We start from the raw sequence: 22,357 nt of genomic DNA, 5'->3' as shown, positions 1-22,357 counted from the left end.
TTTTTTTATGAAGACAGTCAAAGGTATATGCCTGTGGACATCAAGTCAACTATGCAACTTCCCCAGTTGCATTTTGATTAAAAACATCGATTCACAGGTCCTAATATTCTGTTGTGTGTGCAGCTAATGCCGAGCTGAAGCTAGCTGTTATGCTCTGTAAAAACCTGATTCAGCTGTTTAAATCAGTCCACTTTCAGGTTTTTGTGTCATTGTTAGTAGGCAGGGGATGGATTTTGGTCATTTTGCCAACAAGGAGGATGGCATCCCCCCTCATCCCCCTTCAAATCGCCTAGTGGTGTTAGTCAATTTACAGTGGTGCAAATTACCACAACTAAAAAATACTTCCAGAAGTGTGTTTTTGCATGTGTATGTGTGTGTAGAATAGGAGATTGAGGGGCAAGTATGGACAGGGTCCATTGTCCTTCAGAGACAGAATTCTACTTGGGATATAAAACTTAGACCTAAAACCTAAACTGCTAAATTTGAACGCCGAACTAGACCCAATGCTATATTTTTGCTTTATTTCATCCATTTCTGATTGTTAGTTGGTCAGGCTAATGTTCTATCTTCCCACTGGGCATTGCGTATCTACTTACAACACATGACAAGCATGGACACAGTCAGAGAGAGAAAGAGAGAAATTTCTTAATAAATAACATTTAAAAATAATCACACCCCTCATGAGCCTAAAGCTTTACCCAACAAAATGATCAAAGAGCAGAATTCTCAGAAACAACGTGATTCTGCTGCGGTTAGAGTGGAGCACGTGTGTAAAAGGAAATGAGACAAGGACAAAAAGAAAACTGAAATGACTGGTTCTTTAGCTGCTAAACGAGAAAAGCAGCAAATCCTCACATTTGAGAAGCTTGAACCAACAAATGCTCGACATTTTCTGCTCGATAGAAGACTTAATCGATTAATCAATCATCAGAGCTGTTGATGATTCGTTTTCTTTCGTATGACTAATGCATTAATTAACTAATCGTCAGCACTAAATATAACTAACAAATATTCACATATGGCGAGCTGTAATATGATGAGGTAGGAAGTAGATTGTGACAGATTTGGACTGTAGAGAGTTGGCTGGAACAAAGGAGAGACAGGAATGGGGAAGTCAGTATGAGAAGATTGAATGCAAGCAAAGATGGAAGGTAGGAGAGTGTGGAGGTGTGTGTGTGTGGTGGTGAGAAAGGAGGGATGAGAGAGTTGCAGGGCAGGGAAGATGAGGATGAGAGGGAAGCAGAGAAGATAGACTGAGGAGTCAGCGAGCGATGTAATTATTCCTCACGGCAGGGAGAGGGTGAAATTACAACACAGCATGCTTTACACCACGCAGGAACTCTGCCCGTGTGTGCATGTGAGTGTGTGCTCGTGTATATATGTATTTAGACTATATGCGTGCTGCATGGGTTTCCATGTGTGTCCAAGTTAGGTGTGTGTCTATTTGAGAGACACGCACACAAAGAAAGAGTATGTGGGAGGGGAAAAGATGAGTAGCATAGCAGATATTGTCCTCACCAGCATAATGACAGCTGGCTGCACACGCAGTCAAACACACATGTTGCACTCCACCCTGGCTACATACACACACATCCATGCCATCACAGACAAAGCCTGCTTTGCTTCATGGCTTCTGTGAGGGTTATGGAGTTGTTTCCCAGTGGATTTGGGGTGTGAATGAAAATCTCATTTCCAGCTCTAAGCCTCTCCAGTTCAGGAGAACCGAAGGCAGGGAGGGGGTCCTGGATCTAATCAATCTGTTCCCTTATTGGATTGGTAGCCTGCCAGGCACCGACCAACTGTGTCCCATCATGCATCTGAATGACGCGGAGAGCTATAGAGTTGCCTATGAGATAATCTAAACAATTTCTCTGTGCTTCTCTCAATCCCCCAAAGACTTTATATGTGACAGCATATTTTTTTATATTTCTGTTATTCTCTCCCACTCTCCTCTCAGCTTTTGTAGAAAGTGTGTTTTGGCATATATAGTCACATTTTTTTCCCCATATTTCATTTGTCTTCCCTACGATATCTACTCTTGGCAAATAGAGTTTAGCTTTAGTTCAGCTAGAGCACTGAGGTTGCTGTCATCAGCTATTTCATTCATGCTTTAAAATGAGTGTCTCATTGCTCTGCTTGGATACCAGCTGACTAGTAACATCCTATCATATTCATACAAGTGTACATGGTGGCCATTATATCCTGACACTTCTCACTATTACTCTCCTGATATCTGCATGCCAACACCGTTTGCTGCTGCAGCTCCCTCCACCACAGTAATCTCTTCATTATGTGCTAAGACCTTGGTATTGTTGACACTACTGAGATTTAATGCAGTATGTGTTTATTAGGGGGAATTAATTCTCCAGCAGAATCCTTGACTATTTTTTTAAGAGCTCCCTCAAAGAGCAGAGCTATTTCCGCAAAATGTAACCATTAGTTATAATTGGTCAATTCCGAACAGACAGAAGTCTGACTAGAATGAAGAATGATTAATGTTTTTGCAACTCAAAGTACTTGGTTTAGGCTAGGGGAAGATTGTTTGAAAAAGTTAACGCCGACTTGAAAAAAGAGGTGGGACCATGATTTTTTCCTAACCTTAACCAAATGTTTTAGTAACCTAAACCTAGCAACCCATGGGACACAGAGTGTGGACCTTAGTCTCCAGTATCCAAGTCCTGTGCTTTGTATGACCGTGACTTTTGTGCAGTGCGAGGGGAAAAAAAGTTGACACTACACATAATCCAGGCAGAACTTAAGTTTCCTCCAAAACTTATTTGGCAGAACAAATTAGTAGCTATACAAACATATTTTGTGGGAGATAGTTGGACATTTTTACTCACTCATTCTTGCATTCAGCACTCACGCCTCTCACCCTCTTCCAGAAGAGACACATATACACAGCTAACCCAACTAAATACAAAACCATAACAAAGTGAAACAAGTGCAGTGAGAAGAAAACACAAAATGAATACATACAAATAAAAATAAAGATAAAAAAAGAATCTGAATGCGACCACCTAACCGGTTTACAAAAGTGTACATCAGACCATCCATCCTGTTTGGACATAACCAAGCTTTAAGGCATAAACCATCCTCCTATCATTTACAGATCATTTTTGCATTCTAGCCTTGCTCTTTAAACTGTATCTGTGTTTGATCTAAAGCATCACGTGATGTTAGTGATGGCAACTCCTCCAGCACCCAACCAGCCTGCCAGACTGAACAATCTGTTTACCACTCTGCAGGGAGCTGGAAAGGCTCTGTTTGTCACATTTGCACCCACGCAGCTTCAGTAATATTATGCAGCATCTGTCAGCTCTTCTTGCCCTTTGCCTGACACACGTACAGTATGCATAAACACAGGTATGTAAACACAGAAAGACTCTGGTGTGCGTCCACACAGCAGTTCAGGAATGCTGTATACACACACACATTATCCCTTACCATAGCTGATACAAACATAAGCACAATTACCTACTTCACATGGCCTGTAGGGAAAGTAGCACCTAAAGCATTATGATGGCTGTCTTTTCAGCCTCAGTTGCAGTAATTGTCAGTGACCCAACAGGCGTGACACCGCTCACTTGTTCATCTGTACGCTTGTTAGCACCAATTAACTTTTTCAGTGGGGATGTACATTACAGTGATTAGTTTGACAAGTTGTTTTTTGTCACAGATATGAACATTAAATGATACCTTGCATGATATATATATATATATATATATATATATATATATATATATATATATATCATGCATTATAACAACAAAAATAATGATGATGATAATTTGTTCTGTTTTCTTTAATGACATTTTTGCTCATTAAGCCTTTGATTAAAAAGGCAGATCGAGGATGCACTGAAGAGGACCTCCACTTCATTACATGTAAACTGGAAAAGTTGATTAGATCACCTGCTTAATTAGCCACTGCTTCACTTTCAACATGCTCGCTCCACATTGTTGCAGAATAACTCTGATTATCAGACTGTGAGGACTTCTGCACTGGCTGCCCCTTTAATATTTAACTTGATTACAGTTGCAAAAAGTTTGTAACACTCCCTCAGCTGATTATCTCTTTGTTAAAATAGTCTTTTTACGCCACAAGTGCCTTTGTCGGTCTAAGCCAGGGAGTGTTTTTTTGTCATAGATGTGAAATGGAATTAGGGGGCTGCTGCAGCTGTGTGTACAGTGGTCTCTTCCTGCTCAATTTCAAAATCGTATTTTCTTATAAAAAGCCTTGCTAGCCCCTGAGGCACATTCCATCATGGCTGTCAACAGGTCATCTCCACTGTGTGTATGTGTGAGTGTGTTTGTGTGTGACTGTTTATAACATCAGCATCTCTCTTTTTTGTTTATGGGTGTGCATGCATCTGTGCAAATTAAGGTTTATTCCTCTATTTGTGTTTGTGCCCATGCTCGTGTGCGAGTGTGTGATATCACTTACAATAAATGGGTCCCAGTGGAAAACTGAAGCGACAGCAGCAGAGCAGTATTTTCTCAGTTTCATCGTTTCTGCACACGAGTAGCACTTGCCTGAAAGAAGAAAACACAGGAGTAGAAAACAAAACTTCACTGTGATGAAGCCACAGTCAGCTTAGTGTCAAAACAGCACCGTGGATGCTGTTTTTTTGGTTTTTTTTATGTTCAATTTCAAACTACAACTTCAAAATCAGAAATGTCACAGGAAGGTAGTCTGTTAAGAAAAACAATTAGGATTTGAATTAATCTACAGTGTAGTATTATCAAGTGACAATTGAAACGTAAAATGTAAATGTAAAAATTTATTAAATTTGGTGAAAAAATCTATGGTTTTTACTGGACAGCAATGCTGTATCGTTGTACTGTATTTAGATATTAAAGGGATAGTTCACTGGAATTACCTAAATGCAGGTTACCCAGATTACAGTAAATTCCCACTGTGGACATTGGAATTTTAATTTAAACTATTTCTTTAATAGAAAGTAGTTCCAATAAACACTGTTTATGGAAAGGTCTGTGGATTATCCAGAGTAACCAGAACATTGTTTCTGGAAAGACACGCTGCTGTTTTTCAAATTCCACTGCAGAAATGTCAGATACAAATATCTTACAATGTGTTCACAAATGGCCCAATCTATCTGCATAATTAGAAACTAAAAAAGGTAAGTGGGAAAATGTGATTTGAGGAATTTGGGTGAACTGATCCTTTAAGCCAGCACAAAGACTTATGTAAAACCTCCAAAAATGGAGACGTTAAATCAGCCTCGATGTGTTGGATGCAAGACTAACATGGAGTTTAAGCTCATTTTCCTTGCATGCTCACAGCAATGAATTAGTATTCTGTGATGAGTCATGTGTTTACAAAGGATGACATTAACGTCCTGTTCAAACTGTTATTCAGTCTGCTTTACATGATAACCCACCAAGCAGGCAGGGCCATTAATCATTGGCTGTGTCGCCCAGGGCAATGAAAGCAGCACGGGCATCCAGTTAAGCAGACATAGCTCCATGGATTTACCATCAAAACATCAGACGGATTTATTAGTAACCATTTTTTATCTTCTCCTCTCCTCCTCCCTATACGCCTTCTACTCTTATTTACACATTTGACATTGAGACTCTTTTCCAGACCATCTTATACAGAAGTGCAACAGTAGAATTTTGAAGTTTTTATTGCAATCAATAATAAGAAGTACAGGGGTCAAGGCAACAGCATCGAGAAGATGAATGTTGCAAATATTTCTGTTTCCCTGGAGTCACTATGTAATGATCCTCTCCTTTCTCCCGGCAGAACCCCACTTCATCTCAGCCTACGACATCGGCCTCTTCACCTTCTTCTTCCTCAGGGAGAACGCAGTGGAGCACGACTGTGGCAAGACTGTTTATTCCCGTGTGGCGCGAGTCTGCAAGAACGACATCGGCGGGCGATTTCTCTTGGAGGACACCTGGACCACGTTCATGAAGGCGAGGCTCAACTGCTCCCGCTCCGGAGAGATCCCCTTCTATTACAATGAGCTGCAGAGCACCTTCTACCTGCCCGAGCAAGACCTCATCTACGGCATCTTCACGACTAATGTGTGAGTGAACGCAAATCGACATGTATTACAGCACTGCACCTATTTACACATGCACCTGAAGGGTTTTTACTCATGAAGTTTCTGACAAATTATGGTCTATCATTTGGTATATTTTAAACAAATGATCCAGTTATCAAAATAATTTTTATTATTTATTTTTTAATAAATTAAATTACTTATCATTATTCATATGGCTTGTTTAACTAATTACAATCAACTATTTTATTACAATATGGTTAAGGTTATGTTTCAGATAGTGGTATGCCACTCACAACTTTAAAATAACTCGTAATATGTGTAGAACTTACGTCACATCAAAGTATGTGCAAGGAGTCAGACATTTCAAAGTTTTCAACATTCATGTAGACTACAGCAGGTTGTTTCCTCGTGATTTTAAAAATATTTCTTTCGAATGTATTACTTTCCCTGGACAATTTCAAGGGTTTCTCTCCATAGAGGAAATTGATTTCAAACACAGAAATGCAGGCAGTTAATCGTAAAATATAATATTTATAAGATAATTTAGTACTATCTTTTAGAAGACAAACAGTAACTTTGAAATTTACACAATGCCAGTCATACAGAATCGTTCAATCCTCCGTGTTTCAGAATATCCTCTTGCCAGTTTCATACATCAAAATTATAGATATACATATATTGTACATATATGGAAGCATACATGGCCATCTTTATAGTACTGTGTGCAATGGCAGCAAAGGACAATCCCTTACATGCAGCCATTTGCATGCTATTTCCATGTTTTGAGGCACAGTAGCATTGTTGTTGTTGGATGTTCAGTTGTGACATTAGGGCTCCTCTGCACCTGATACTCCACCTGTTGAATGCTGCTCTAGATGGAGGCCTGCATGGCTGGACTGTAAGCTGCAATTTTGGCATGAAAAGTAACTGGAAGACATGGCTGCAAAAAGTTGATCCAGTTTTATTATTGTAATAACCAACTGACTTTAGAATTTAGCTTAGACAGTTGGTTGTTGGTGTTAATGAGGTTTGGAGAAGGTGTCTTTGTTTTAGTACATACAATACTCTTCAGTATGGGAACACATATGCACACACACATGCTAAAACTCCTGGGTTTCAGCAAGTATTTTTCCTGGAAAAAGGGGAGTAGATTTTGATTAAAATTCCTGATAAAAAAAAGGATCTCAGTTTGCAGTATTTATCCCCAGTACAGATCCTTCCACAGTTTATTATGTCTGTAAAGGCACATATACACACACACAAATGATTAGTCAACACCTTGTTCATTGCTCAAAAGTATACTTATTTAAAAAGCTCTACTGTCACCTTTTATTACTTATATCACTCATTTGGGAGCAGTAATCTATTAAACACTTCTAACTCTTTGTAATTTTTCATTATTTCCTTTACAGTCACCAAATTTGCAATTGCATACTTTCTTATAGATCAGATAATTAATCTCAATACACATGAATAACAGTGGTCAGCTGATACAGTGTCTATTACCAGCGTTTATGCTATTCATGCTAATTCAGTAAAATATAGCAGAAGGGTACTTACAGTACTTTTCTGAGATTTATCATCTAAATTAGCTCAGTGTGTGTGTAGATGAAAACAAATGGAATGGAAGTGGGAATACTTTTAGAACAGTTAATCTTGAGTCTGCCATTTAGCCTCTGTTATGTATTTGACAAAGAATATACACAAATTTTAATAAATACAAGCTTTCCTTCATACACCACACAAGACAAACAGAGAATAAGGCAGTTCTTAAGCGTCTGCACAGACATTGCAGTAAGTAAAATTATTGTAATTTAATACTTATCTATGCATTACTCCTCAACATTGCCCTCACTGTTGAATAGAAAGGATGAACAACCCACCAAAACAAGCTGCAGCTGTGCTGAAGAGCCCTTTCAACACCACCGAGAATATTAATGGGGGAACAGTGACACACACACCAAAACCCTTTAACTCAAACTTCTTTTTATTAAGCCCTCAGATCTCATCACTTCATAAGGTTTGGTACACCGACATTTTCCCACCTATACAGAGAGAGACAATTTTCCAGAGTTTAGAGCCGCTGCTAATCAGTGTGGATGCATGCAGCTCTCAGCCGTGCTGGATATACAGACTGACTCACACTTCCTCTGGTGTTTGATTGCTCCAGGTGGGGGACTCACACACTTCATTACAGAGAGGAAACACTGAGAGCCAAAGTGTGTAGATTAGTGCTCTTGTTATGCTTTTTTATGTTTAGTAAAAGTGTAATTGCATCACTTTTTTGCCTAACTAGAGGACAGTGGCGTCTGTCTGTTTGGTCAGTCTGTCCAACACCATAATCCAAAGCAGGATATCAACAAACATATTGCTATTAATAATTACTCGGCAGATTGCCATGGAAATCTGTATAAATATTTGCCGTCCCCAAAGGAATATTCCTAATTATTTTGGTGACCTACTGACCTTTTATCTAAATTTCGAAATTTCCCCTTGAATAACACTTTGGCCTGGGACAAATAGCAAAATAATACATATGTTGTGCATTCGTATGAATGCACAGTATGAAAACTTAAAGGAATAGTTCAGCATTCTGGGAAATATGCTTATTTGCTTTCTTCCTGAGAGCTAGATGAGAAGATCAGTAACAGGGCAAATAGGGCCAACACACATTATACGTGGATTTGACTGAATCTATGGCACACCTGACAAGTTAAATTCCCCTCTTCATACCCTATCAGAACGCACTATGGAAAGGCAGTTAAGATACAGGGTTGCACATTAAAAGATGCAGTCTGTTTGTGGATTCACATGCCTGTTCACAAATCATGCATGTTTTGGTTCAGGTGCAATCTCTTTCTCCATTTATCCCCACAAAACACAAATAAAAGCCTTACTACCTGGTTAGAAACTAAGCGAGAGAAAAGAAAGTTTTGGGAAGTCGAATCTAAAGTCATCAGATCTGCAACTCAAGTCTGACTTTAGTCAAAGTCATGTCAGACTATTGAGCCAAGTGATGTAGATGCCTTAAGCTCCCTCACTGCCTGCCTATCAACAATACATAAATGGATGAATAATAACTTTCTTAAACTAAATGGATAAGACAGAAATTCTATTAGATGGCCCCAAATCCAAAAGGGATGAGCTGCTTAAAACACTTGGTAATCTGACTCCCTGGATCAAACCTGAAGTAACAAGTCTGGGTGTTATTTTAGACTCCAACTTAAGTTTTATATCCCATATAAACAAAGGTGGCATTCTTTCATCTCAAAAACATTGAGACAACAAGTATGGCCATTGCTGACCCAGCAAGATGCTGAAAAATGTATTCACGATTTCATCTCAAGTAGACTAGACTATTGCAATGCACTTTTTACTGGTCTTCCTAAAAAGTCCATTTAGAGGCTGCAACTTATCCAGAACTCTGCTGCTAAGAGTGAACACATCACTCCAGTTTTAGCTACACTGTACATGCTCCCCGTAGCTTTGAGAATTGATTTTAAAGTCCTTCTAATTCTTCTCTTAATAGCTTAGGACCGGCCTACATCACAGATTCCCTGTTTTTTATGTTCTTTCACGAGCCCTTAAATCCTCTACTGCTGCTTTTTTAGTCACTCAATACCCCACCAGAAAGTTGAGATGCAGCTTTCTTCAGCTATGCTCCCAACTTGTGGAACAGCCTACCCAAAGATATTAGAGAGGCAGGCTCCGTTGAAAATTTTAAACAGCACTTAAAACATATCTTTTTAACTTAGCCTTTTTCTAGGACCACCTCTTACGATGTGTGTGCTTCACATGGAGTCCCACATGCTGTTTTTAAATCACCTTTTATGCCTTTAAATGCCCTTCTTTGAGCTTTCAAATGGCTTGCTTTCTCTGCATATAAATAAAGTTTATTATTATTATTATTATTATTATTATTATTATTATAAGAGTTGGTGGTGAACTCTGCTGGTGTGACAAAGTGTTGTCTTGGACTGTACTGTGTGTGGGCAAGAGTCTGTGCTTGTGTGTGTGTGTCTGAGCAATCATTGTTGTTGGTATTCAGATGTACTCCGTGTTCTGTCAGGGGAGAAGTTGAATCCTGCCTCTCACCTTCTGCTCTCTCACCTGTTAAGCTGCCGGTATTCGCCACCACATGGCTGCTTTCTGTCAGCCTGCAGCCATCTTTAGTGATAGAGCTTAAGAGAGAGTGAGGAATGGTAAAGAGACAAACAGAAAGAGAGAGGGAAAGGAAATGAGAAGAGGTAATGAGAAAAATCAGTGAGCTCCAAGCTTTTGTCCGTCGTGCTTTGTCTCCTCCTTACTTGACCTTCCTCTCTGAAGCAACTCGTCAGTCCTCCCTCCAAAACCGTATCCCTCATCGAGGTTGGATATGTTAATGCAATCATCACAAACACTGTCTCCATCTGTCTGGCCTAAATTGAACAGGCTTGCAGCTGCTCCCAGGAGTTTGGGGCTGTAAAACAGAGCTGGAAGAGTTCGAACAGAGTACTTATCCTCTCTGTTTGCTCACGATCTGGGCTTGATCTCAATACTGTAGAGAGACATCTTATACATTGTTTATACTTATCCATTGTCTTCAAATTATTGGTGAAGACGATTCAACAATTAATCAACAGGGAAAACACCAATTTTGATTGTTAATTAAATGTTTAAAGTCATTCATTATGCAAAAATGGTTCCAGCTTGTCAAATGTCAGGATTTGCTGGTTTTCTGTTTTAGTTCATTGTAAATTAAATATATTTGGGTTTTAGCTGGACAAAACCCAGCCCAAAAGCAATTTGAAGATGTCACCTCAGCTTCTGGGAAATGGTGTTGAGTTTGGGGAATTGCAAGACACATTTTTAAAAACACAATGGTCAAAATCAAAGCAGCAGAAGCCCTGATATCTTGACTTTTAGTCCCTTTGTATGAGTCAAGCTCCAAAAACACTGGATCCTACACTTCCCATATTGCAAATCAAAAGCATCTCTTAGTTAGACCCCTTCTGCTGTTTTCACCTCCACACCCCCAGTTTGTAACACAGGCTTACTGTTAAAAATTTGTATTTTCGAAGTGGTAGCAAAAATAAGGGTTATTTTTTTCTGACTTTGGAGGGCTCATCCAGAGCCACAGAAGATAATATACAACTGTTTTCACTAGCAGAGTGGTAGTTGGTGGAGTGCCCCTTCTAATCAATCAGTCGAAAGAATAACACAACAGATGAATCAATAATAGAAATAATAATTCCAGCCCTACTTCAGATGAGGGGAGGAGAGAGTGAGGAAGGAAAAAAGGATTCTGGATTTATTGAGACATGCACCAGCCATCGGAGCCTGTCAAGCGGTTATGTAGTGGAGGGTTTTAGCATTCCATCAGAATAAGTTAGAGCATGGCCAGATCTTTTAATTAACTCCAGTCCCTTATTGGCAGGGTCCTTCTGTCGTGGGCTCAGAGCAGCAGCGAGATTCTCCTGCTGAGGTGTCTGACCCACTATTACTAACTAATTATAAGCCTCCTTATCTATTTCTGGGTGACTTCACAGACCCCTCCACTTCACTAGTTCTAGAGGGTCTCATATCTGAGAAGTTTGGGGGCAGGATAAGGAGGAGTGCTGAAACAATTGGTCCATTAATTGATTAGTAGATTGTAGGGCTGCACAATTAATCGAAATATTATCGAAATCGCACTATGGCGATATGTGCAATATCCAAATCGCAGAAGCTGCAATTTTTTGATAAAGGGAAAATGTGTGACAAAACGGCATTATAATGGAGTACCATAGCGCTGCAGAGATGCCCTGACCTACAAATCTTGTTCTGCAGATGTAAGAAAACATGTTTGTTTGGTACAGACCCCAACAAATGTCACATTATCATACATTTGAATAGTTTCTTCAGTGAAAATGAAAATTATGATGCAAAAATGATCATTCCCACTAATCGTGAATCATATCATAATCATATCTGTCAAAATAATCGCAATATGGTTATTTTTTTTACCATATCGTGCAGCCCTAGTAGTCTGACAAAGAATTATTTGACACAGTTATGATAATTGATTAATCTTTTAAGTAATTTATGAGGCAAAACTGCCAAACATTGGCATTGCTGGTTCCATCTTCTCAAATGTGAGGATTTGCTGCTTTTCTCTGCATTATATCATTGTAAATTAAATATCTTTGGGTTTTGAACTGTTGGTCGGGAAAAAAACAAGCAATTTGAAGACGTTAACTTGGGCTCTGGGAACTTGTGATGGGCATTTTCACATGATAAATTGAATACAATAACAGACAAGCCAAAATAAGAGAGAAAGCAATCATTAGACTGGTTCCAGACCTCTGATTTGCTGTCCACATCTTGTATTTTTTTTAAATGATTCAAATTCTGTAGGTCTGCTGTTGTGCTCATTTAAAACTGTTTTACATGGTTGGAGAAATAACCAACTCATCAGAACTTCTAGGCAGGATTAAGAATGGGAACTTTATCTTTATATCCAAAAAGGCTGTACAGGTTGCTTTAAGGGCCAGGTTATGCTAGAAAAGAACTAGCTTGTACTACACGTTGTCCGACCACGTCAGAAGGCAAAAATGTTTATAGCTCCTAACTGCCACACTCTAATGTGGGGTGAAAAGCTAGTAGAGAGAGGGGAGATGCAATATTGCCTAAATATGGAGATAATAGAGCATTCTCAGTCTCTCGTGGAAGGCATTTATAGTGTTGCACTCGGTTGTTCACATGAAAAGTGCCTCAAAAAAAGGATGCTAGAGAGAGTAAAATTCAAACCAAAGCTGTTCGACCATCCTACAAGCACTTGTGATGGAATATACGGTGCCTTAAGTCAATTTACAGAAATAACAACTCTGAAATCCTATTTCTTTGATTATTGTGAAAAACATTACATTTATTGCTCCTAGCAAATGCTTTCGTGTCAACAGAAAATGAGGTTGATAGGGTGATCAAAACAAAAAATAACCCTCGTTTTCCAAACAGAAATAATCTCACTAGAACATGATGTCAGACTGAATAACGACATGAAAAGAAATGGCAATTAAGTCTGATTATCATGCTAAGTAATCATTAATTGTAGCCCAAATGAGGAGCCTTATGGTCACTCAGTATTTTTAAACTTTTTCATGCATTTCAAACTCACATGTGTTCAACCTGACATATGCACAGAACACCTCGTAGGGATCCTAAAATCCCTCCTATCCATGGGAAATATCTGAATGACTGTAAATGAGATCAGATTTGACATGGATGATTAATTGTACAATATTTTTGATTGTACACAATGTTCTCTTCCCCTCAAATCAACTTTCTTACATCAAATCTACCTTGAAATGAACTGCAGGCCCCCAGTGGAAGACTGTGCCTGATCTGAATACAGTTTGACAGAATCTGCTGCTTGTGTACCAGCTGTTTTATCATTCCTGTCACCAATATTCTTTAAAATGAACCCATTATTTGCACACTGTTTGGTTTCCCTGACTTAGGGTCAATTTGCATTTGATTAGAAATAGTGTAAAAATAGGTCAAGTCAAGCTTAGACTCAAAAAATACAACAGCGATCAAATATTGTTTCTCAAATGGTTAACAATGCCATTAGAGTGAACCGTGCACTTCTTTACAATGGCTCAAGTATACACCTGGTTTTTCGTGCAACCTATTGAACCTGTGGTGTTGCTTTATTGTTTAACGTAGGTGTAGCTGACTCTGTCTGCCTCTGAAAGTGACTGTTTTGGGACAAAGCTGTTGCTTTTGCTGGCGTATTATTGTGCAGTATAAAAATATGTATGGATAATCCTGGCACCCTTGGTTCAATTTCTGGTCCCTGCAGCCATGTAGCTCTGCTGAGTGGGCCCTTTTCTTTTTCTGCTGCGATGCAGGTATTCACTGAGGTTGAAACATTGGCCTTAATGTAGTTTTAGCTGTTCCTTTTTTCACATAAAATGAGGTTAGGCACATTAGCTAAAAACATGGGGTTTCATCTGGACTCCACTGTACTTCTTCTGCATTCATGTGTGTGCATACAATGTGCATGTGCAAATGTCTATTTTCTTGTCAAATCAGTTTATTTATATCGCACATTAAAAACAAATGTTGACCAAAGTGCTTTTCAAGAGAGGTTAAAAATACAATAGATAAATAACTTTTTTTTTAAATAAATAAAGAAAAATAGATACATGTAAGAATATAATAGAAATATTGCACAGAAAACCACTAAATCATAAAAACATAATATGACAGATCATATAATAATAATAATAAAAAGATTCAAAAGGTTTTAAGAATGGACAAGGAAGATCATGAACAGAAACGTTTAGGGATCTAGTTTAAAACATGCAGTAGCAACTATACCAGCATCCAGCCTAAAAAGATAAGGTTAATGAGTGAGATGCACATCAGCCACTTGTGTTTACTAGACAGACTCACTGGTGTACTGATCTGTACTGATTGTGGCTTGCACAGAGCCAAACAGTCAGGCTGAGTGAGGAGTTCATTACCTTTCTAACACCTCATTTTGGGGCCGAACTGAGCTACACATGCAGTCGCTTGTGTGGAAAACTGTCCTGGCATCTGCAGTGATGTATCCTGGGTATGACAGTGGTGAAACAAGTATTCAGTTCCTTTATGTGAAGCATAAGACTGGTGTTATTCTACTGTATATCTTTCTCATTGTCAATAAATCTTGTGGACAGACCGAAACGAACAATGTGTTTATGGCACAGAGGAATAAGACATATACACACTATACTTAGTAGAATCAATTAATTGATGATGTTGGTCTTTTCAGGTGATTTGTTGAAAATAAGAAAAATGTAGAATATCACCAGCCTTATTCTTTAAGCAAAACTAACAATGCCACAGTGTAAACCGACTCAGCAATATGTACTTTGTCCTTTTCAAAGTGTTGTATAAATAGACATATTGTAAGATTATTATTACTGATGTATTCATGAGTAAGCAGTGTTTTAATGTTGTACCTGGAGCTCATTTTATCTGCTTATATGCCGCTGGGTAGCAACAAATTAGTTCATGTCACAGAAAAGGAAAAGGAGAGAACAACAGAGAGGTTGAGAAGGATGAATTCTGTAAAACCGAAAATCAAGAAGTATTTCAGAGGACAACCAGTGACAGGATCAGGCTGTTGGGACGAGATGAATCACTTGAAGAAGGAGCTTCACTTTTCATGAAAATGATCATCATGGTGCTGGGCCTCAGAGAGTGGCAGCAAACAGCATAGCAGATGTCAAACAGCTTTTCAATCACTTTCCCGGGCTTTTAAGCAGACTCAAAACATATGGCTTGCATCCATTAGTGCGATAGACTGTTTTCCTTTCAGTGCTCCCTTTTGCTCTGTTCTCTTGGCATTATGTGCAGCAACCCACTGTCGAAGTAGAGATCTAAAATAATCTGGACAACGTCAGGCTTTCTGTGGTAGAGTTTGGCTTCAATGCAAGCTGTAGTACAGTACAACCACAAACCCACATTTCTACTTCCTATTATGTCAAACTGTGTTTCTGTGTGTGTGAGAGTGTGAAAACTCTTGTGGCTGCCGCTCACTTATTGCAGCTCATTTGCCTGTGGTTTCCTCCAATTGGGGTTTGGTGACTGCCAGTTCACCACAGCACTCACTCTGCTTCACACTCTTTGTCTCTGCCTCCCTGTCACTCTTGTCTCCACCAGTGCCATTGGGAAAAAAAGGAAAAAGTCATTTTACTGAAGTCTGGAGGCTGTTCTCCTGTGCAGCCTGCGAGTCAGTCAATGAGCCACCTGTTTGGCCTCCCCAATTGTTGAGCCAGAGCTCATTTGGATCTGTGCAGCACTTTGCCACCCTGCGGTAATGACAGAGCACATTAGTTTTCTCACAATCCTGAACTGGATCTCTGAGAAAATAGTATTCAAAACAAAAAACAGCAAAAGTGATCACAGAACTTTGAAACATCTTAGAGGTAAAAAAAAAAAAAAAAGATATTACGTCCAGAGGTGGATGATCCATAGAGAAAACTAATAAAGACCTATGTTTCAAATTTTGTTTCTATTAAGCATACAAGACTTTTGATTGATGCATTTTGTGACATAATGTGCAGACGTCATACACATACTGGATCAGTGCATATTCCAACTTTCCAGTGAAAGCCTTTTCTTTGATGTGGGTAAAGATAAAGCTCAGATTAATTAGTAAGTGGATCTTTTGAGCATAGATTGTCCACCATATATTATTCCCAAAGTTCAAGAATGAACATCCATGCACAGTTCATAAATCTGTTCTGATCTAAAATCCTATAAAGAGGTGCTCATTGTAACTTCCGATCTTGCCTCCTCAAATTTATACTTTGTCTTCTGTTTCAAAAGTAATCCAGTGATTGTTGTCCTTACATCTGTGATTACAGTACAAACAGAAACTGCTAGTAGCTAATTCAGCACGACTTTTCATGGTGTAGCTTTGCCAAAATGGAAACAATTTGAAGCAAAAAAACATTTTGTGTACAGCCAACTCACTGCCTCGATGGCAAAATTACACTTCCTGTTTGCATCGCCCAAAGCATGATAGGATCTGTAGTGCCAAAATCTCAAAAGATTACTATGATAAATGGCAATAAATAATAGAAAAACAATAGGAGTGACAAAATTCATGAAGATGGAACGATATATGTTTTCGTTTTACATTTTTTGACATTACAAAGCCCCAAAATATCCATCAACATTGTCTTATACACTTAGAATACTGACACTGTGCCCTATCCACTTTTATATAGACATTTGCTGAGTGTTGAAGGTACATACTTTTTTTCTGTCATAAAAACTGTCCTAAAACATTGCCAGTGACCTGTCAACTGATGGCATTTCTGAGTAGCCTGTAACTGCAGTAAATGTAAATAAATATACAGTATGGCATGCCTAGCTAATAGATGAGTGACATGTCATATAAAGGTAATAAAATCCGAGCAAAAGCAGCCTAAGGGTTGATAACCGCACATTTAGGCCTCACCAAAACCATTTACCAAACCCTGGGACACAACTTTTTCAGCATGCAACAGCCTTCACTTATTTATGCTACACCCAGGGTACCGAAACGGTTCACAAAGCACCATGAAGTCCTAACAATAGTCTTTCTTTCTCTGCCTTGCTCTCTCTCTCTCTCTCTCTCTCTCTGTGGCTCTTGCTGTTTCTCTCTCTGTCTCTGTCTCACTCTGTCACTATAATGTTATCTCTCACTATCTTCTAACTGATGGTTTATCAGCATCCCACAAGCCGTGCCAAGGCAGCAGGCTGTTCACTGCATAGTAAAAAAAAGTCTTGTGGTGCTGGGTGTATGGGAAAGCAGGCAAAAAACAGTCAGCAGTAGCAGGCAGTTAAGAAACTCATTACCTTGCAGCACATTATGGCCGAAGAGCGTCACAATAATAACTTTACTCACACTGCCAGTTTAGCTGGGGTTTACGCTCGTGTGTGACACCAATGAGGCAGCTGTGTGTGTGTGTGTATTTGCACATAATCTGTGCAACTGCCTCCCATATCCTCAGCTTAATACTGTCCCCATTCACTGTGCAGTGCTGATAGCATAGCTTAGCCTCTAGCCAAAGCAAGCCAGCAACGTAGCGCCTGTTTAGTACAGGTATAAATGATAGGACTTCCATTAAGAGGATGGAACACATTGCAGAATGGCTTTATTACACAGCTGTCTGTTGCTGATTCCTGATATGGCTTCACATTTACTGCCAACATGTAAACTTTTATGAATATTATTGTTGAAATAATGTCTTTATCTCTATTTTTTACCCTTTCTTTCTCTCTCTATTGCTTCTTCTCATTTTCTCCCATTTCTGCTCCCTGCTATCTTCCCTTTGCTGTCTTGTCGTCCCTGTCCATCTCTCTATAAAGCAACAGTATTGCAGCATCTGCGGTGTGTGCCTTTAACCTGAGCGCCATCACCCAGGCCTTCAACGGGCCCTTCCGCTCCCAGGAGAACCCTCGCTCCACCTGGCTTCCCACGCCCAATCCCATCCACAACTTCCAGGTTAGTTTAACCATATCCAGACTACTCTAATACCAGCTAAATCATTTAGCAAAACTAAACCATCTCTAATCCAGTATTTAAAACCACTTGGTGTCTAGAGCTTGCTGGCTGCGCTACACAGCATGACTGGACGCACTAAGGTTACCTAACAGAATGAATTCAGCAACAAAAAAGTTACATAAGTGCATTCAACTTCATGGCTAGCTAACTGCATGTTACGAACATCGTGTATCTGAGATCATAAGAGATTCCTAAACTAATAAAATTTTTACTCTCTCTGGAATTTATTACATGGTCACTAAATAACATGAAAGGTAACAAAGTGCAGTGTAGTACAGTTTTTGGAAAAGCTGCTGCATATTCATTTTTGGTAACAAAAATCTGCAAGATCCTGAAGTGACTGGTCATTATATCACAGTGGTAATAACATGTGTGTGTGTGTGTATATATATATATATATATATATATATATATATATATATATATATATATATATATATATATATATATATATATATATATATATATATATATATATATAGATAGATAGATAGATAGATATATAGATATATAGATATATAGATAGATAGATAGATAGATATATAGATATAGATATAGATATATATATATATATATAGATAGATAGATCTATATAGATATAGATAGATAGATCTATATAGATATAGATAGATAGATATATCTATATATATATATATAACTTCTAAAATTGAAAAATCATTGTTATACTTCCAAAACAATCTATCGCTCAAATCAACATCCAAAAATGGAATCTACCCACAAATCAATCGTCCCAAAGAATGAACAGAAGCTGCAATCCACAGCTAAGCTCGACAACCCAAACAAAGCTTTCAGAAGGCTGTCATTTCATATTTATTCTTCTGCAGTGTCTCATTAAATTGCTGTGTTGTTGCTGTGGTCACATCACAATCACACTGTAGTTTTGCTCAACTGAAAAAAGTTGCAATTACTGAAAATAGAATTAAGAATTGAAACAATCTAGCCAGTATTGATTTAGTAAGTACAATGACGTGTGATGGTGTGTGAGGAACATTGTTTGGTTTTCTTTGGAGTTCTTTCTGCCTTCCTTTGTCATTTTTCTGCATCCATTCCACATTTTCACACCCTCCCCTGACACCTCCGCCTTCTCTCTTCTCTCACCCCATCACCAGTGTGGTACTATAGATGACGAGGGTCCCAACGAGGGTTTGACGGAGCGCAGCCTGCAGGATGCTCAGCGGCTCTATCTGATGAACGACGTAGTCCAGCCGGAGTCTGTTGATCCACTGGTCATGCAGGATGACGTTCGCTTCTCTTACCTGGTCGTGGACATTGTTCAGGGCATGGACACCCTCTACCATGTTATGTACATCAGCACAGGTTAGTAAGGGAGGAGAAAGGAACAAAACTATGACTTATTTTCACACACCTCACATATATTAAGTAAAATCATACCTTATCTCAAATATATAACCCGAAAAAGAAAGATCAAGCAGAGATATGCATTTTAATTGCCTGTAGACAAGATCTTTCTGATATTTCTTCTCGTCCTTTTTGTCCAATCAGAATATGGCACCATCTTAAAGGCACTGGCTACTCCCAATAAGAACCTACAAGGTTGTTACTTGGAGGAGATGGAGCTTTTCCCACTGGGGGTGCGAGAACCAATCCTGAGCCTGCAAATCCTTCACAGCGACAGGTCACTCTTCGTTGGGCTCAACAACCGAGTCCTGAAGATCCCGCTGGAGAGGTGCTCCACCTACAAAACTGAGACGTGAGTACTGCACAGAATCTCCACATCTAGTGGAAAGTTTGATCCACGACGATCATACTGCGTATCCCGGCTACCAATGGGAACCATTCATAAAATCTCTCTATGTAGACAATGTTGAAAATCCAAACTAGGAATTTATAAAGTGGAAAAAAGCTGTAAAGAAACAAAATATGACATTAAAGTTATTTTAAAAACATGTCTGAATTCGGCAGGCTTTTGGACATTATAGGCACGAAACCGTGAAGTTTATAGTACCCAGGGCTGTCTAAATCCACAATTCATCTAATCAAATCAAAGGAGCTACTGCACAAATGAACATTTGGATAAAGCTCATGTTCAATCGAAGATGGTGCAATATTTCTTCCTTGTTCAACGACTGGAGAGCTGCTCAGCATCAGTGTGCTCAGTGCTGCCACCCATGGTCGGAAGATGTATTACAACAGTCTATGCTTCATCAGTATTGTTGCAGTATAGCTTCTAGCAACAAGAGCACTGAACACAATGCTGCACCTTTGATTACTCGAATTATGGTCCTGGATCAGGGCTACTGACCATGGCTAGACCATGAGGCATCTGGTGACCTAATGGTTAACTACATATTTGGATTGCAACGTACCTGGTTCGATTCTGTCAGGCACCTTTGTTGCATGTCATTCCTCCTCTTTCTTTCCTCTCATTTCCTGTCACCTCTGTACTGCCACTCTGACTGTTATGAGACACCAAGTCCCACTATAAGAATAAAGTGATGAGCCATGTGAGGAACAGTAGTCCTCACTTTCTAACAGCAGCTGTGAGCTATACAGTGTATATTTTATTGTTCATTTTTTGCGTTTTGGTAGTGGACTCATTTTAACCTGGTTGGTCCTCTATTGAAGGTAATTATCTGTCTTCAACTAGGATTAATGTCTGGAACATCTTGCATATAATCATTTAAGTCCTTATGGAAACAGACAAATGACCAGGCCGGTATCTGCTCACTAGAGGAAATTAATTTGTTGTGCAGGGTTTTTTTCCAGTAATGAAGTTTTGCATAATACAGAGAGAGCACTGTTCTGGCTTTTGTTTGTGTCTGAATCAGAGGATAAACAAAGTGTGTGAAGCTACCTCATACACCGCCAGAGAAGTTTCTCTGAAGGCACATTTGTGTGTGAGAACCACAAAGATAGAGAGAGAGAGAGGCCTTTTGCTCTGCCATCTCCAGCTTCAGTTTTATTCATGTGAAAATCTCTGTCTCGAGGGTGAGCAAGAGGAGAAAAGCTCACTGGCTGTTTGTCCAACCTTCTGTATCTCATCAGTGCTCTCAATCAGGATCCTCAGTCGGCCACCTCAGTCCTTCAAAGTCAGCTTCATTTTAGCATACAAATGGCTTAGCGCTTTTTTCACTCTGTGTGTGTCTGTATATGGAGGGTAGTCTACTCTGTGTGATTTGTGTGTGGGTTGCTGCTTGGACGAGTTCTCATATGCGCACTGCCTGATGAGTCAGCTCGCTATTTCTAGTAAATCCAAACTCCTAGACACATGGGATTGGGAGCAGACACACATCAGATAGGGAAACCATTGCATTTAATAAGATGTGGGTGAGATATGCAAGATGAGAGAGAGAGAGAGACACACAGAGAGGAACAGGAAGAGAGAGAAAAGCCAAGAGAAATACAGATAGAGAGAGAAAAGCTGAGCGAGTCAGCCAGAGTCCTATTTAAGAAACAGTGGGGTGAAACGATAAGACGAGTGGGCTCCAAGGGCACCAGAAGGATGGAAGGGGGGGTGGTGAGGTAGGACGGGTCATCTTTTATCCAGTCTGTGATATTCTGCTCACCTCTGTGGCTGCCTCGCTCTTACAGTCTCTACGCACTGCAGCCGAAGGCAAACTGAGCTGCAGAATACGACAGATGTCAACCTGTCCATCAGCGTGACACCTGAGCTTGTCTGCAGAAAAGGGCAGATGGGTGATGTTAAGTCAGGATATTAAGAAAAAAAGGAGGCCAGGTAGTACACAGCCCTGGCTCTGTAAATGGGAACTAAACAAAGTGCCTCGGACCGGGCCACACAACACCATTCCAGCCATAATTTGTGTGTGTCAGGTAACATTAAATGACTTGCCCACGGACATTCAGCTTACTTTCTAGTTTGCCAAGATAAGCTGTTGTTGTGATGTTAGCTATAGTAGCCGGAGAGTTGTGAGTATCACTGTCTGGAGCTGGTTTGCTGGCTCTGGGAAACCATGTCGTCCTTGCAGCAGCAAATGTAGCTAACCCACAACCTAGCTAACGTTGGTTATATTACTTGCTGTGTCGTTGTTTGCTCTATATCATGGTATTTGTCATAGTATTGGATTTCTCCAGAACAGCATACCCCACCTTTAATCTGTTCATTAGTGAAAAATGCCAATCGCAATTTGCCAGAGCCAAAGGTGACAATTTAGAATAGCTTGTTTTGTTCGACCAACAGTTCAAAACGCAAATATATTCAATTTACATTGATAAAACAGAGAAAATCAGAAAAGCCTCACATTTGAGAAGT

General features: G+C 39.4%; 1 protein-coding gene across 6 annotated transcripts in view; it reads left to right on the top strand.

Moving 5' to 3' along the window:
• sema5ba (sema domain, seven thrombospondin repeats (type 1 and type 1-like), transmembrane domain (TM) and short cytoplasmic domain, (semaphorin) 5Ba) overlaps window positions 1-22,357 on the top strand; it is a 166,707-nt gene that overhangs the window by 109,676 nt on the left and 34,674 nt on the right. For 5 of the 6 annotated variants that reach the window (XM_044215755.1, XM_044215756.1, XM_044215753.1 and 2 more), the window contains 4 exons: window positions 5,774-6,059; window positions 17,910-18,045; window positions 19,236-19,443; window positions 19,630-19,837. In XM_044215755.1, the coding sequence (XP_044071690.1) occupies window positions 5,774-6,059; window positions 17,910-18,045; window positions 19,236-19,443; window positions 19,630-19,837 (838 nt within the window). The remainder of the gene's footprint in view (window positions 1-5,773; window positions 6,060-17,909; window positions 18,046-19,235; window positions 19,444-19,629; window positions 19,838-22,357) is intronic. The other variant, XM_044215757.1, reaches the window with a different exon arrangement.

This window comes from Siniperca chuatsi, linkage group LG12, assembly GCF_020085105.1.
Source record: "Siniperca chuatsi isolate FFG_IHB_CAS linkage group LG12, ASM2008510v1, whole genome shotgun sequence".
Classification (NCBI taxonomy): Eukaryota; Metazoa; Chordata; class Actinopteri; order Centrarchiformes; family Sinipercidae; genus Siniperca; species Siniperca chuatsi.
The sequence above is the reverse complement of the archived record's forward strand: the minus strand, read 5'-3'. Positions and strand labels throughout refer to the sequence as shown.